Genomic DNA, 13580 nt, shown 5'->3' with positions numbered 1-13580 from the left:
TTCTTTGCCAATTTGAATACATTTTATTTCTTTTTGTTGTCTGATTGCTGTTGCTAGGACTTCTAGTACTATGCTGAACAACAGTGACACGAGTGGGCATCCTTGTCGTGTTCCTGATCTCAAAGGGAAGGCTGTCAGCTTTTCCCCATTGAGAATGATATGCACTGTGGGTTTTTAATAGATAGATTTTAATGGGCTGAGAAATGTTCTCTCTATCCCTATACTTTGAAGTGTTTTAATCAAGAATGGATGCTGTATCTTGTCAAGATATATCATTTCTGCATCAATTGAGAGGACCATGTTGTTCTTCACTCTTCTCCTATTGATTTGTTCTATCACATTGATTGCTTTGTGAATGTTGAACCATCCTGGCATGCCAGGGATAAATTCCACCTGATGATGGTGGATAGTCTTTATAATATACTGTTGGATTGATCCTATTTTATAGGATCTTGTTGAGAATCTTAGCATCCATATTCATTAGGGATATTGGCCTGAAATTCTCCTTTCTAATGGGGTCTTTGCCTGGTTTGGGGATTAGTGTAATGCTGGTTTCATAGAAAGAGGCTGGAAGTTTTCCTTCTGTTTCTATTTTTTGAAAGAGCTTTAGGAGAATAGATATTATTTCTTCTTTGACTAGAATTCCTCAGGAAATCGTCAATCTGGGCTCTTGCCTTTTGGGAGGTTTTTGATCACTGCTTCAATCTGGTTACTAGATATTGGTCTATTCATGTTGTCAATTTCTTCCTGGTTCAATTTTGGAAGTTTATAGTTTCCAGGAATGCATCAATTTCTTCTAGCTTGCTTAAATTATTGACATATAACTGTTGATAATTATTTCTGATGATTGTTTCTATTATTTTGGTGTTAGTCATGATCTCTCCCCTTTCATTCATAATTTATTAATTTGGATCCTCTTTTCTTTTGCATTAGTTTAGCCAGTGGTTTATCAATCTTATGGATTCTTTCAAAAAAAACTTCCAGTTTCATTGATTTGTTCTACTGTATCTCTAGTTTCTATCTCATTGATCTCTGCTCTAATCTTGATTATTTCCTTTCTCATGCATGGCATTGGCTTAGTTTGTTGTTGATTTTCAACTTTTTAAGATGTAAAGAGAGCTGGTGTAGTCTAGATTTTTCAGTTTTTTAAGTGATGTTTGGATGGCTATGTATTTCCCCCTTAGGACTGCCTTTGCCATATCCCATAGGTTTTGGACCCATGTGTCTTCATTCTCATTCTCTCTTTGCAGATGACATGATACTTTATGTGGAAAACCCAAAAGACTCCACCCCCAATCTACTAGAAATTATATAGCAATTCAGTAATATGGCAGGATACAAAATCAATGTACAGAAATCAGTTGCTTTCTTATACACTAACAATGAAAATACAGAAAGGGAAATTAGGGAATGTATTCCATTTACTATATCACCAGGAACAGTAAGATACCTGGGAATAAACCTAACCAAAGAGGTAAATGATCTGTACTTGAGGAACTAAAGAACACTCATGAAAGAAATTGAAGGAGACGCAAGAAGATGGAAAAACATTCCATGCTCATGGATTGGAAGAATAAACATTGTTAAAATGACTGTGCTGTCTAGAGCAATCTATACTTTCAATGCCACCCTGATTAAAACCCACTACCATTTTACAAAGAGCTGGAATAAACAATCCTAAAAATTGTATGGAGCCATAAGAGACTCTGAATTGCTCAAGAAATGTTGAAAAAGGAAAACAAAACTCAGAGCATCATGTTGCCTGATTTCAAGTTTTACTACAAAGCTGTGATCACCAAGACAGCATGGTACTGGCACAAAAACAGACATATACACCAGTGGAACAGAGTAGAGAACCCAGATATAGACCCACAACTCTATGGTCACCTAATCTTCAACAATGCAGGAAAAAATATCCAGTGGAAAAAAAGACAGTCTCTTTAATAAATGGTGCTCTGACAATTGGACAGCTATGTATAGAAGAATGAAACTCAACCATTCTCTTACACCATACACAAAGATAAACTCAAAATGGTTAAAAAACCTCAATGTGAGGCAGGAATCTATCAAAATCCTAGAGGAGAACATAGGCAGTAACCTCTTCAACACTGGCCACTGCAACTTCTTTCAAGACATGTCTCCAAAGACAAAGGAAACAAAAGTGAAAACGAACTTTTGGGACTTCATCAAGATCAAAAGCTTCTGCACAGCAAAGGAAATAGTCAACAAAGAGGCAACCCACGGAATGGGAGAAGATAGTCACAAATGACGCCAAAGACAAAGGCTGATATCTAAGATCTATAAAGAACTCCTCAAATTCAACACACACAAAACAGATAATCATGTCAAAAAAGGGGCAGAAGACATGAACAGACATTTCTCCATAGAAGACATACAAATGGCTATCAGACACATGAAAAAATGTTCATCATCATTAGCCATCAGGGAGATTCAAATTAAAACCACATTGAGATACCACCTTACTACCAGTTAGAATGGTCAAAATTAACAAGACAGTAAACAACAAGTGTGGAGAGGATGTGGAGAAAGAGGAACCCTCTTACACTGTTGATGGGAATGCAAGCTGGTGCAGCCACTTTGGAAAACAGTGTGGAGATTCCTTAAGAAATTAAAAGTAGAGCTACCCTATGGCCTTGCAATTGCACTACTGAGTATTTATACCAAAGATACTGATATAGAATAAAGAAGGGCCATCTGTACCCCAATGTTCACAGCAGCAATGGCCACAGTCCCCAAACTGTGGAAAAGAGCCGAGACACCCTTCAACAGATGAGTGGATAAAGAAGATATGGTCCATATATAAAATGGAATATTATGCCTCCATCAGAAAGGATGAATACCCAACTTTTGTATCAACATGGACAGGACTAGAGGAGATTATGTTGAGTGAAATAAGCCAAGCAGAGAGAGTCAATTATCATATGGTTTCACTTACTTGTGGAGCATGAGGATTAACACGGAGGGCATTAGGAGAAAGAGAGAAGTGAGTTGGGAAAAATTGGAGGGAGAGATGAAGCATGAGAGACTGTGGACTCTGAGAAGCAAACTGAGGGTTTTGGAGGGGAAGGAGGTGGGGCGTTGGGTGAGTCTTGTGGTGGGTATTAAAGAGGGCACATATTGCATGGAGCACTGTTTATGGTGCATATAAACAATGAATCTTGGAACACTGAAAATAAATTAAATTAAAATTTAATACATATATATGCACTAACCAAATCAGAGGAGACCTGAAACCAGGGGCAGAAAAAGGAGGAAAAAAAAAATATATATATATATATACATAGATATGTATATATATATTAGAGTGGTGAGTAGAACAGAGCCACCCACTTGATTTTGGGTGTGTTTTGGTCTCTTAGAAGAAACTACTTCTCAAAATTTTAAAGAAAAAAAACTTATATAAATACAAAACTAAGGGCAAACATGATGAAGGGTTGGAATATGATTGTAAAAATAAAAATTTAAGAAAGATTCCAAAAAAGGAATTGGTAAGATAAAAAGTTGTTTGCAAAAAGAAAAACAAAACAGGAGAGAATATGATCATGCTGGAGACTACTAGAACAAGGCCATGCACTAGATTTAGATATACTTTGATCTATTAGAAGAAATTGTATCCCAAAATTTTAAAGAAAAAAAAGCCTATATTATACCAAAATAAGGTTAAATACAATGAAAGGATAAAATATGTGTATAAGAATGAAAATTTAAAAAGATTTTTTAAAACGTTTATTGATAATATAAAATAGTTTAAAATGTTAACATAGGAGAGGAAATTTTTAAAAAAGTAGAATAAGAAAAAAATAAAAAATAAAAAAATAAAAATTGAATTAATTTAACTTTAAAAGACAAAGTATCCTGGGGAAAAATGTCATGAATTCTATGTGTTGCTTTCCCCTAGCTCTGGAATTTCACAGTTCTCATTGATTAGTGTACTTGGTCTTTGTTGGATGTTTTTGCTGATCTTCTGGGGGAGGGGCCTGTTGCAGTGATCTCAAATGTCTTTGCCCAAGGCAGAAGTGCACTGTCTTTGCCAGGGACCAGGCTAAGCAATCTGCTCCGGTTTGCTCTCAGATTTTGTTCCCTGAATGCTTTCCATACAGCTTTGGAAGAGGAGAATGAAGATGGCAGCCTCCCAATCTCTGGCCTATAGGAACTGAGAGCTCAGGGCCCCACTCCTCAGTGAGCCCTCAGAGAAAATGGGTCAATCACTCCTGACATCCTGGTCTCCAGCCACACTCTGGGGCCACCCAGTCTGTGACTGAGCATTTCTATCTCTGGTGCATGGCCCCATTTGGAATCTCGAAACCCAGCAGATTCCTGCAGCACACTCCTTCACCACTCCTCCTGGTGGAGGAAGGAGGGGTCTCCCACTACTCAAGGAGTAGTGGCCCACCTGTGCCTCGGATCATGGTCTAAGGTAACCCTGAGCTGAGAGCCCCCTCCTCAGATCTGCCTCTGTAGCCAGGTTCCCTGTTCTGATACCTAGGCGCTCTACCATTCTAAGACACTGCTGGCCTTTTTGTGCCCCTGTGGGTCCTGAGACCACACTGTCCTTGTGAGGGCTCCACCCCCCTGCTTAGCTTGTGGAGTGATGTCCTCAGTGGAGCAGAATTCTAAAAAAACTGATTTTGTGCTCCACTGCTCTATCACTTGCCGGAAGCCGGCCTCTCTCCACATAGTCTCTCTTCCTGTCACTTCAGATTCACTTCTCCACACATCCTACTTTCTAGAAAAAGTGGACGATTTTCTGTTCCTAGAATTGCTGCTCTCCTTCTCTTATATCTCCTGTTGAGTTTGCAGGTGTTCAGAATGGTTTGATAACTATCTACCTGAACTCATGGGACCTGATGATATTTCAGTCTCCTACTCCTCCACCATCTTGCTGCCTCCTTTGTCAAAAAGTTTTTGTGACAGTCCCTTAAAGAGGCATCTAAAGGAGTAGTTAAGTATATGGGTAATCTTGCCTCTGGCAGGCTTCCCTTGAGTCACCCACTTCCTTTTTGGAAGATGAGAAATTAAGCAAGTAAGAAAGTATTTCTCTCCTTCCCTCCCACCCTCCCTCCCAGGTCAGGCCCCATGCATTAATACAATAGAAAAAACACTGGCCCTCCTATACCAAAGCATAAATCTGATTGCATCAAGAAGGATGCCTATTGTGTCCCACTGGAGCCAGTCTCATCTTCTTGGATTCCCTGAAATCAGGTAGAACTGGTCAGATCTGTTATTGATTTCACTCCTTCTAGCACCTCCCCACATCCCATGGGAAGAGATGGAGCAGGACTAGAGGATGTCGTGTCAGGCATTCTCTTGCCTCAGGGCTGTATTTTCTCTATTGCTCTTTGAATGAACAACACTATTCTTACTGTTGGATCTAGAGAAAATGTAGAACCTACTTCTTGGTCTGAGCAAGACTTCACAGGGGTGGAACAGACAGACAAACACCAGAAATCAGGCATAGCCGTACAAAGGCAAAACTACAGGTGCCTAGGCACAGTTCTAGATATAGGGCACAGAGAGTTCTGAATGGGGACAAATATGTGTCAAGGAAGTCTCCCAGAAGACAGCTTTAAAGGAGAAGCACACTACTAGCCTGAAAGGAAAAAGAATTTTCTGTACCAGTGAAATGTGTAAGGCTCAATTCAATTTAACATGAGTTTATCAAATGCTCATTGTGTACCTGGACCCAAGCTGATGCTCTCTAGGAGTGACCAGGATATGCTAGTTACCTATGGTCTATAAGTAGGAGTGGAAAAAAAAAGAAAAAAGAAAAGAAAAGAAAAGAAAGACACAGACAACTGTGGTATGCTTTTTTTTTTTTTAAATTTCAGAATGATTGTACAGTTGACATATAAAATTGTAAGATATTTAAATTGTACATAGCATTAGTTATGCATATAATTGTGAAATTATTCATTATGATTTGTTCACCAGAAAGCATTAATGATGGCATTTTAATCTACATATTTCATTAAATGAATGTGAGTGTACAAAGGGCACCTTTGTTTCTCTCACTTCAACTTTATGCATGAAAAGCCTTCAGCTGGAGCTTTGGTGTTCCAAGTGTAGTCCCTGGAACAACAGCATCAGCATCACCTGGAACTTGTTAGAAATACAAGTTCTAGGTCCCACCTAGACCCCCTGAATTCTAAACCCTAGGGACAGGACCCAGCAATCTGCTTCCACAAGCCCTCCAGGTGTCATGTCACCCCCTGAGGTTTGAGCACCACTGAGCAGAGTACTATTTCTAGCCACTCTCTACAGGGCCCTCTCTCACTGGGACCTTGATTAATGAAGTGAAGACATAAATGTAAGAATACGCAGTTAACATCTTTTGTTGGTTTTCCTTTTTTTGTCCAGAACAAACCTGCCCACTGGACACATGCAATCCAACCTGCTCATACAGGAGAAAACCTAATTAAAGGACTCTCTCTCATGTGGTGGTAGGCCAGGGACACTCAACATTACATGTGATGAGGAGTAAATATGTCTAATTTAAACAGATTAGTCCATTGCTAATCAGGATTAGCAAACCAAGCAGGCTTCAGATCTACAGCTGATAGTTTAATCATCTATCTCTATGTCATGATTATCAATAGGTTCCAAACACAGGAGGGGGAAATGGAGTGTTATATATTGGACCTCTACAGCTCCAACAATGTGTTATAGCGAAATGTAGACAGGATTCAGGTTCAGATCATGTGCAGTACAGAGACCTAGTTAAGAGGATAAAAGGACAGAAGAAACAGAGGAAATCCTAGAATTTTTTAAGGAAATGGAACTTGAGGAATGACCAGATGTGACCTCTCCTGGTACACATAAATAAGCAGAGCAAAGAAGAAACTGAGCCCCTTGTTCAAGGTCATAGTGTTACTTTCTGGTGGAAACAGGAAGAGAACCCAGGACATGTGGCTCTCAGCTGTGCACTTTCTGAGCAGGTGAACCAAAGCAGACAGCAATAAAGAAACTTTAAAGTCCAAAAAAGAAGATTTTGCTAAGAGAAATTCCAACTGAGGGATTTTCAGCATGGGCAGTGGGTTCAAAGTCAAAGTGTTTTGTGTCCAAGTGAGAGCTCTGGCTCAAATTCACCTGAGCATGCTCTGTTGTCCCCTCAAGTCTCAAGCTATGCAGTCTGCTCAGTGTGATCGGTACATGACTTCCTTTTCCTATGCTTTCCTGGTGTTGTTCTTTCTGCCTACGGCTTCTCCCTGCCACCCATGTGTAGCAAATCCCATCCCTGGAGAGCCAACTCATAAGCCATTCATCTACAAAGTCTTTTCTGATTTCACCATCAACCTTCATCCCTGTGCCAGCCATGAATGATCATCCACCACTCTGAATTCCCAAGACTCTTTATTTGTATGTTACTTAGGACAACACTTTTTACTTTGTGTTATAGCTATGCTTTATCCTTTATATTAAAATGTAAGATTCTTAAGTGCAAAGGCCATATTTCATCTTTTTTTTTTGGTCTTTTTTTTAGTTTTTTTTTTTATGTAAGTATAATGAACATGTTGCATTGATGTATTGATGTATTACTCACAGGTGTACAATACAATGATTCAGTAATTCCACATATTTCTCAGTGCTCATCAAGATTAGTGTACTCTTAATTCTCTTTATTTCAATCACCCATTCCCCTACCCATCTCTCATTTGGGAACCACGAGTTTGTTCCCTTTATTTAGTGGTCCAGGATATTGTGGTTTTGGTTTGTTATTTTATTTTATTTATTTTATATTTGGTATTGCTCTTTGTCTCTCTTTTTCTTTTTTAATTTAATTTTTTTATTTCTATAATTCTATATTAGAGTGAAAACATATGGCATTTGTTTTTCTCAGGCTGACATACTTCAATTAGCGTTATACCCACCCAGTTCACCACGTTATTACAAGTGGCAAGATTCCATTCTTCTTTATGGCTGAGTAATATTCCATTGGATATACACATAGACCACATCTTCTTTATCCATTCATCTATTGATGCACATTTGGGTGGCCTCCATATCCTGGCTATTGGAAATAATGCTGCAATAAACATAGGGGTGCATATGTCTTTTCAAATTCATGAAACAAAAATGCTTTTGTACAGAAAAGAAAACCAAAAATAACAACAACAAAAGGCAACCTACTGAATACAAGATAATTGCAAATAATATATCAATAAGGTAATAATACTCAAAATTCATAAAGAACTTAAACAACTCAATACCAAAAAACCAAAAATCCAATTAAAAAGTGGGCAGACCACTTGAATAGATATTTTTCCAAAGAAGACATACAGATAGCCAACAGACACATGAAAAGATGCTTAGTATTACTAGTCATCAGGGAAATACAAATTATTACTATATGTTGGCTAACTGAACATAAAAAAATAAACCTATCAAACTCTTTTTAAAAGTGCAATCACAGCTTTGTAGTAAAACTTGAAATCAGGCAACATAATGACCCCAGTTGTATTTTCTTTTTCAATATTTCTTTAGCAATTCGGGGTCTATTCTAGTTCCATACAAATTTTAGGATTGTTTGTTCCAGCTCTTTGAAAAATGATGGTGGAATTTTGATTAGGATGCCATTGAAATTATAGACTGCTCTAGGCAGTATAGATATTTTAACAATGTTTATTCTTCTGTTCTATGGGCATGGAATGCTTTTCCATATTTTTGTGTCTTCTTCAACTTTTTTCATGAGCGTTCATAGTTGGTCAAGTACAGATCCTTTACCTCTTTGGTTAGGTTTATTCCAAGGTATCTCATGGTTCTTGGTGCTAAAGTATATGGAATCAATACTCTAATTTCCCTTTCTATATTTTCATTGTTAGTGTATAGGAAGGAACTGATTTCTGTACATTGATTTTTGTATTAACATGGACAGGACTGGAGGAGATTATGCTAAGTGAAATAAGTCACACAGAGAGAGTCAATTATAATATGGTTTCACTTAGTGAAGCATAAAGAATAACATGGAGGACATCGGGGTATGGAGAGAAGTGAGATGGGGGAAATCAGAGGGGAGATGTACCATGAGAGACTGTGGACTCTGAGAAACAAACTGAAGGTTTTGGAGGGGAGGGAGGTGAGGGGTTGGGTGAGCCTAGTGATGGGTATTAAGGAGGGCATGTATTGCATGGGGTACTGGGGGTGATGCATAAACTATGAATCTTGGAACACTGAAAAAATTAAAAAAATTAAAAAGTACAATCAGATGTGACTTTATACCTGTCAGGATGGTTAAAATCAAAAAGACAAGAATAAGAAGTGTTGCCAAAGATATGGAGAAAAAGGAATCTTCATGCACTGTTGCTAGCCATGTCAACTGGTACAGGCATTATGGAAAACAGTGTGGAGATTCTTCAAAAAATTGAAAACAGAGCTACCATATAATCCAGTAATTCTGCTACTGGGTATTTCTTAGGTGATCTCTACATCCAATGAGGAGCTAAAACACACTAGCTGAAAGCAAGAGTCACACTCTACTGACTGAGCCAGCAAGGTACCCCCTTTACTAGTGGATATTTAACCAAAGGAAAAGAAAACACATTTTTCAACTTTCTATTAATACTAATTTTTAAAAAGTCAGTAGGAGCTATAGACAAACTTGAAGAATAGAAAAATTTTTTTAAAAGGGGGGGAGGACAAAGACACATCCTTACTGTACCATAAATATGAAGCTCTATTAGTGTTCCCCCACAAATATTTCATAGGAGCCCATATTTCCATGGACTCAGGAGTACTGCCGATTATTGTGTATTGTGTAGGGAACCAGACTGCATTCAGGTGTGATGATATCAAGCCAAATACGTACTGGTACTGCTGAACTCAAGGTCTAGAGTTTGGGCCCTTAAGTAGGGTTAAGTGACAGGCTTTGCTGAATCCCATAGCTGAAGTAGATAGCAAACCCAATCAGCATCCAGACACCAAATCTCAGCCAAGTGCCAGCTGACATCTGCATCATAAGGCAAACATTCACAAAGATGCTCAGGAGTGGGAGGAGAGGCAGAGCAGGGACCTTAAAGGGAAGGGGAGAGGAGCTCTGTGGCTGTCTCCAGATGACCCCAGTGATCCCAGTGATGAGCACCAGAAGCAGCACAACTGCTGTGATCGGCACTGGGTCTCCAGAAAGCAGACCTGGCCAGTGGGCCAGCACCAGGCAGAGGAGAGTCATCAGCAGAACAAGAAGTGAGGAGCAAACATAGACAACCTGGCCAGAGAGTGGAGTGGGGGTGGGGCTGCTTGGAAAAAATAGTTCTTGTAGAGTCAGCTTCTCTGCTGCAGGTACAGTCTCCTCCTGTACCTGTGCTTCATTTCCCCCATTCTCCTCTTGCAACTCTTTTTCATTTTCCTCCTTCCTCCTTTCAGGCTGATACCTTATGATGAGAACACAAAAAGCTACCAAGGAATAAGATATTAGGGTGCCAACTGACCTGAGGTCCAAAAGATCAGTGAGTTTAAAGTAGAATAACATGATTGCTGCAATGATGGTAAAGATCACAGTGAAAATGACACGGAAATATGTTCTGAAAACAAAACTGGCAAGAAAAGGGAACAGGAGGCCATCCTCTGCCATCATGGCTATCACCCGCTGTATGGGGACTGTAAAGCTCCAATAGGTGCTGACAAAAATACTGAAGAAAATTGTAAAAGCTACAACATAGTAGGCAGGGGCCCAGCCAACATGGAGAAATGCCTCAGGCAAGGCGCTCCCAGGTCGAAGCTGGTAGTAAGGAACCAGAAGTGTAAGTGCTGTAGAGACACCAAAATACACAAAAAAGCAGATGAGCAGTGAAATCACAATGCCCATGGGGATGGAACGCTGGGGATTGTGGGATTCTTTGACTCTGGTAACAATAATGCTAAAACCTATAAATGCATAGAAACAGGAAGCTGATCCACGGAGAATCCCCTGGAAGCCAAAAGGCATGAATCCTCCAGAGCCCAGACGACCCAAGCTAGAGGTGCCATTGAGTCTGACCTGTATATAGTCCTCTTCTGTGAGCTTCCAGTTGTGCAGGTCCCCCTTAATGAAGCCAGAAATGATGAAAAAACTGAGAATCAAAAGTTTTATCAATGTGACCAATTCAAAAATTCTGAAGAATGCAAGCCGACCTATATATTGCAGTTCCATGAACAAGAACAAAAAGATGACAAAAAAGTAGTGTAGGTTGTCTGCAATGACTTGAGGAACATATTGTAAGATGGTCTCATGCTGGGTCTCAGAGAGCCAGTTCCCAAAAAAGATGTCAAAAGTTAAGATACAGGCCTGGACCACAACGAATTCATCAACAATGAAGGAGAGGATGAGATTCCAGCCAGTGATGAAAGCCCAGAATTCACCTACAGTGATGTAGCTGTAGAGATATGCCGAGCCAGAATGGGGGACGTGGGCACTAAACTCCCCATAGCATAGTCCAGCCAACAGTGATGTTAGACCTGCCACCAAAAAGCAGATCACAATGGATGGTCCTGCTTGGTTACTGGCCACCTCATTAGCTAGGAAGTACACACCAACACCCACTGTGCGGCCCACACCCAGGGCCACTAAATCCAGAGTGTTCAGTTTTATGCCAGATCTAAACGTGTCCACTTCTTTCTCCAGTGGACGTCTGCTTACCAGCTTTTGATGAAACCTGTGAAGTGCCTGACGCAGCATTCTAGCTGGAATTGAAGAACAGTCTAAGGATAAGGGAACTGGAGCAAGCCCAGGCAGCCAAGCGTGCTGGATCTGGTTAAGTGAGGCTGAGTTAAGCCAAGTTGGGTGGGGACTGCCAGGGTGCTTTGCTCTGGCTTCACAGCTGCTGTTTCATATTTCTTCTTCTTTTTTTTTATTTTGGTTATTTTTTATGTTTACTTTGTTTTATTTTCTTTTTTCAGTGTTCCAAGATTCTTCTGGTACATGTTATTCTTCCAGAATGGCTATGGAAACAATAAATATTTACTGAACAATGGTATTCAACAAATCAACTGAGAATCAAAGGCTGAATATAATATGATATTTGAAACCCAATATCACAGAAACTGACACCAAAAAACACCACAGAAGATTAATTCTTCTTTCCCTAATTCTCTAATTCTTCTTTCCCTACAGAAATACCAAATACCTCCTGACATTCTGTTTTATTTTGTTTTGTTTTAATTTATTTTTCAGTGGGCTCCATACCCATCATGGTGCCCTACATGGGGCCTGAACTTACAACTCTGGGATCAAGTCCTGAGCTGATACCAAGTGTAGGAGTCTCAACCAACTGAGTCACTCAAGTTGAGTGACTCAATGAGTCAACATTTTCCTTTTCTACATACCAGATAACAATCCCATGTGATTTCATGAGTCACATACCTTCTTGAGTTAATTAGGTGGTAAGACAAAACAGGGTATGAGTGTATTGTGCAAGATTTCACATGCGGGGGGGCACCTGGGTGACTCAGTAGGTTAAAGCCTCTGCCTTCAGCTCAGGTCATGGTCTCAGGGGTCCATGCCCCTGGGTTGAGCCCCGCATCGGGCTCTCTGATCGGCAGGGAGCCTGCTTCCCTTCCTCTCTCTGCCTGCCTCTCTGCCTACTTGTGATCTTCCTCTGACAAACAAATAAATAAAATCTTAAAAAAAAAAAAAGAATTCACAAGAATTGCCAACTGCTTGAGCATGAGTTATGACACATTAATTCATGGACTAGATGCCTCTTTGCAATTACAGACCCATTCCTTATTACCATCAGATTTTAGATACAAATATTAGTCTCTCTGTCTTAAAACTCTCAGCCCCCAAATCTGCTACCCAAGGTTAGAATCACTTTGGCCCCTTTTTCCTCATTCTGCATCATCCTTTAGCTGTACTGATAGCCAAGAATGTACAGTCCACCCATTCCCTTTACCCGCTTGGCCTACAGGAGTGCTGTGAACATATAGGAAGAGGGAGAAAGGGCAGGACCGTCATAACCACCTGCAAGAAGGAGAGAAACAGACTGTCTGGGAAGCAAACACTGTAGAAATGGGAGCAACAGCCAACCCATGATCCATGACTGAGAAGTGACAGGAGCCAGAGAGGCTATATTATGATTTCTGACATTCATTAAACCTCACCCAAAACAACCAGACAAAAATTCACTACCTTTTTTATGTTCACAGTATGACAGTGTGATAGGTAGGGAGAAAAGAAATGAGTCACTTACTTCAGTTGCTCTCAACCAAGAAAGATCCTTCTGTTTCCTCCTTCTCTGGGTTCCAGGAGAGAAGGTGAACTTGTTTCTGCAGACAGCCTCCTCACTGGTTACACTGTGCTCTATACACACACACACCCTGTGCCATCTGGGGTGTCAGCTGCCAGGGTTTTGGAGAACCTGCCCTGCTCTTTGAGCTTGTACTAAAACACTTGTGACTCCCTATGAATTTTTCACAAGGAGTTACTTTTAACTCATTCAAACTGTTGTCTGAATGTTTTCTTAATGAAGGACTCCTGTGTGTGATTCCCTCTTACTCCTCCTTCCCTACTTCTCTTCAGATGACCCCTCCACATGGGGAGCAAGGCTCTGGATGAACAATTCATAGCTATGCCCAGGAAATGAGAAGTG

The 13580-nt window shown here is 40.0% G+C and overlaps 1 protein-coding gene across 1 annotated transcript; it reads right to left on the bottom strand.

Annotated features, from left to right (window-relative positions):
• Positions 1 to 9859: 9859 nt before the first annotated feature.
• On the bottom strand, positions 9860 to 11689 carry LOC123946628 (cationic amino acid transporter 3-like). The gene has a single exon (XM_046012220.1). It carries the CDS (start codon positions 11666 to 11668, stop codon positions 9860 to 9862), a length of 1809 nt encoding a protein of 602 aa, XP_045868176.1. The 5' UTR covers positions 11669 to 11689.
• Positions 11690 to 13580: the final 1891 nt, after the last annotated feature.

The sequence above is a fragment of the Meles meles genome, chromosome 7 (assembly GCF_922984935.1).
Source record: "Meles meles chromosome 7, mMelMel3.1 paternal haplotype, whole genome shotgun sequence".
Classification (NCBI taxonomy): domain Eukaryota; kingdom Metazoa; phylum Chordata; class Mammalia; order Carnivora; family Mustelidae; genus Meles; species Meles meles.
The sequence above is the reverse complement of the archived record's forward strand: the minus strand, read 5'-3'. Positions and strand labels throughout refer to the sequence as shown.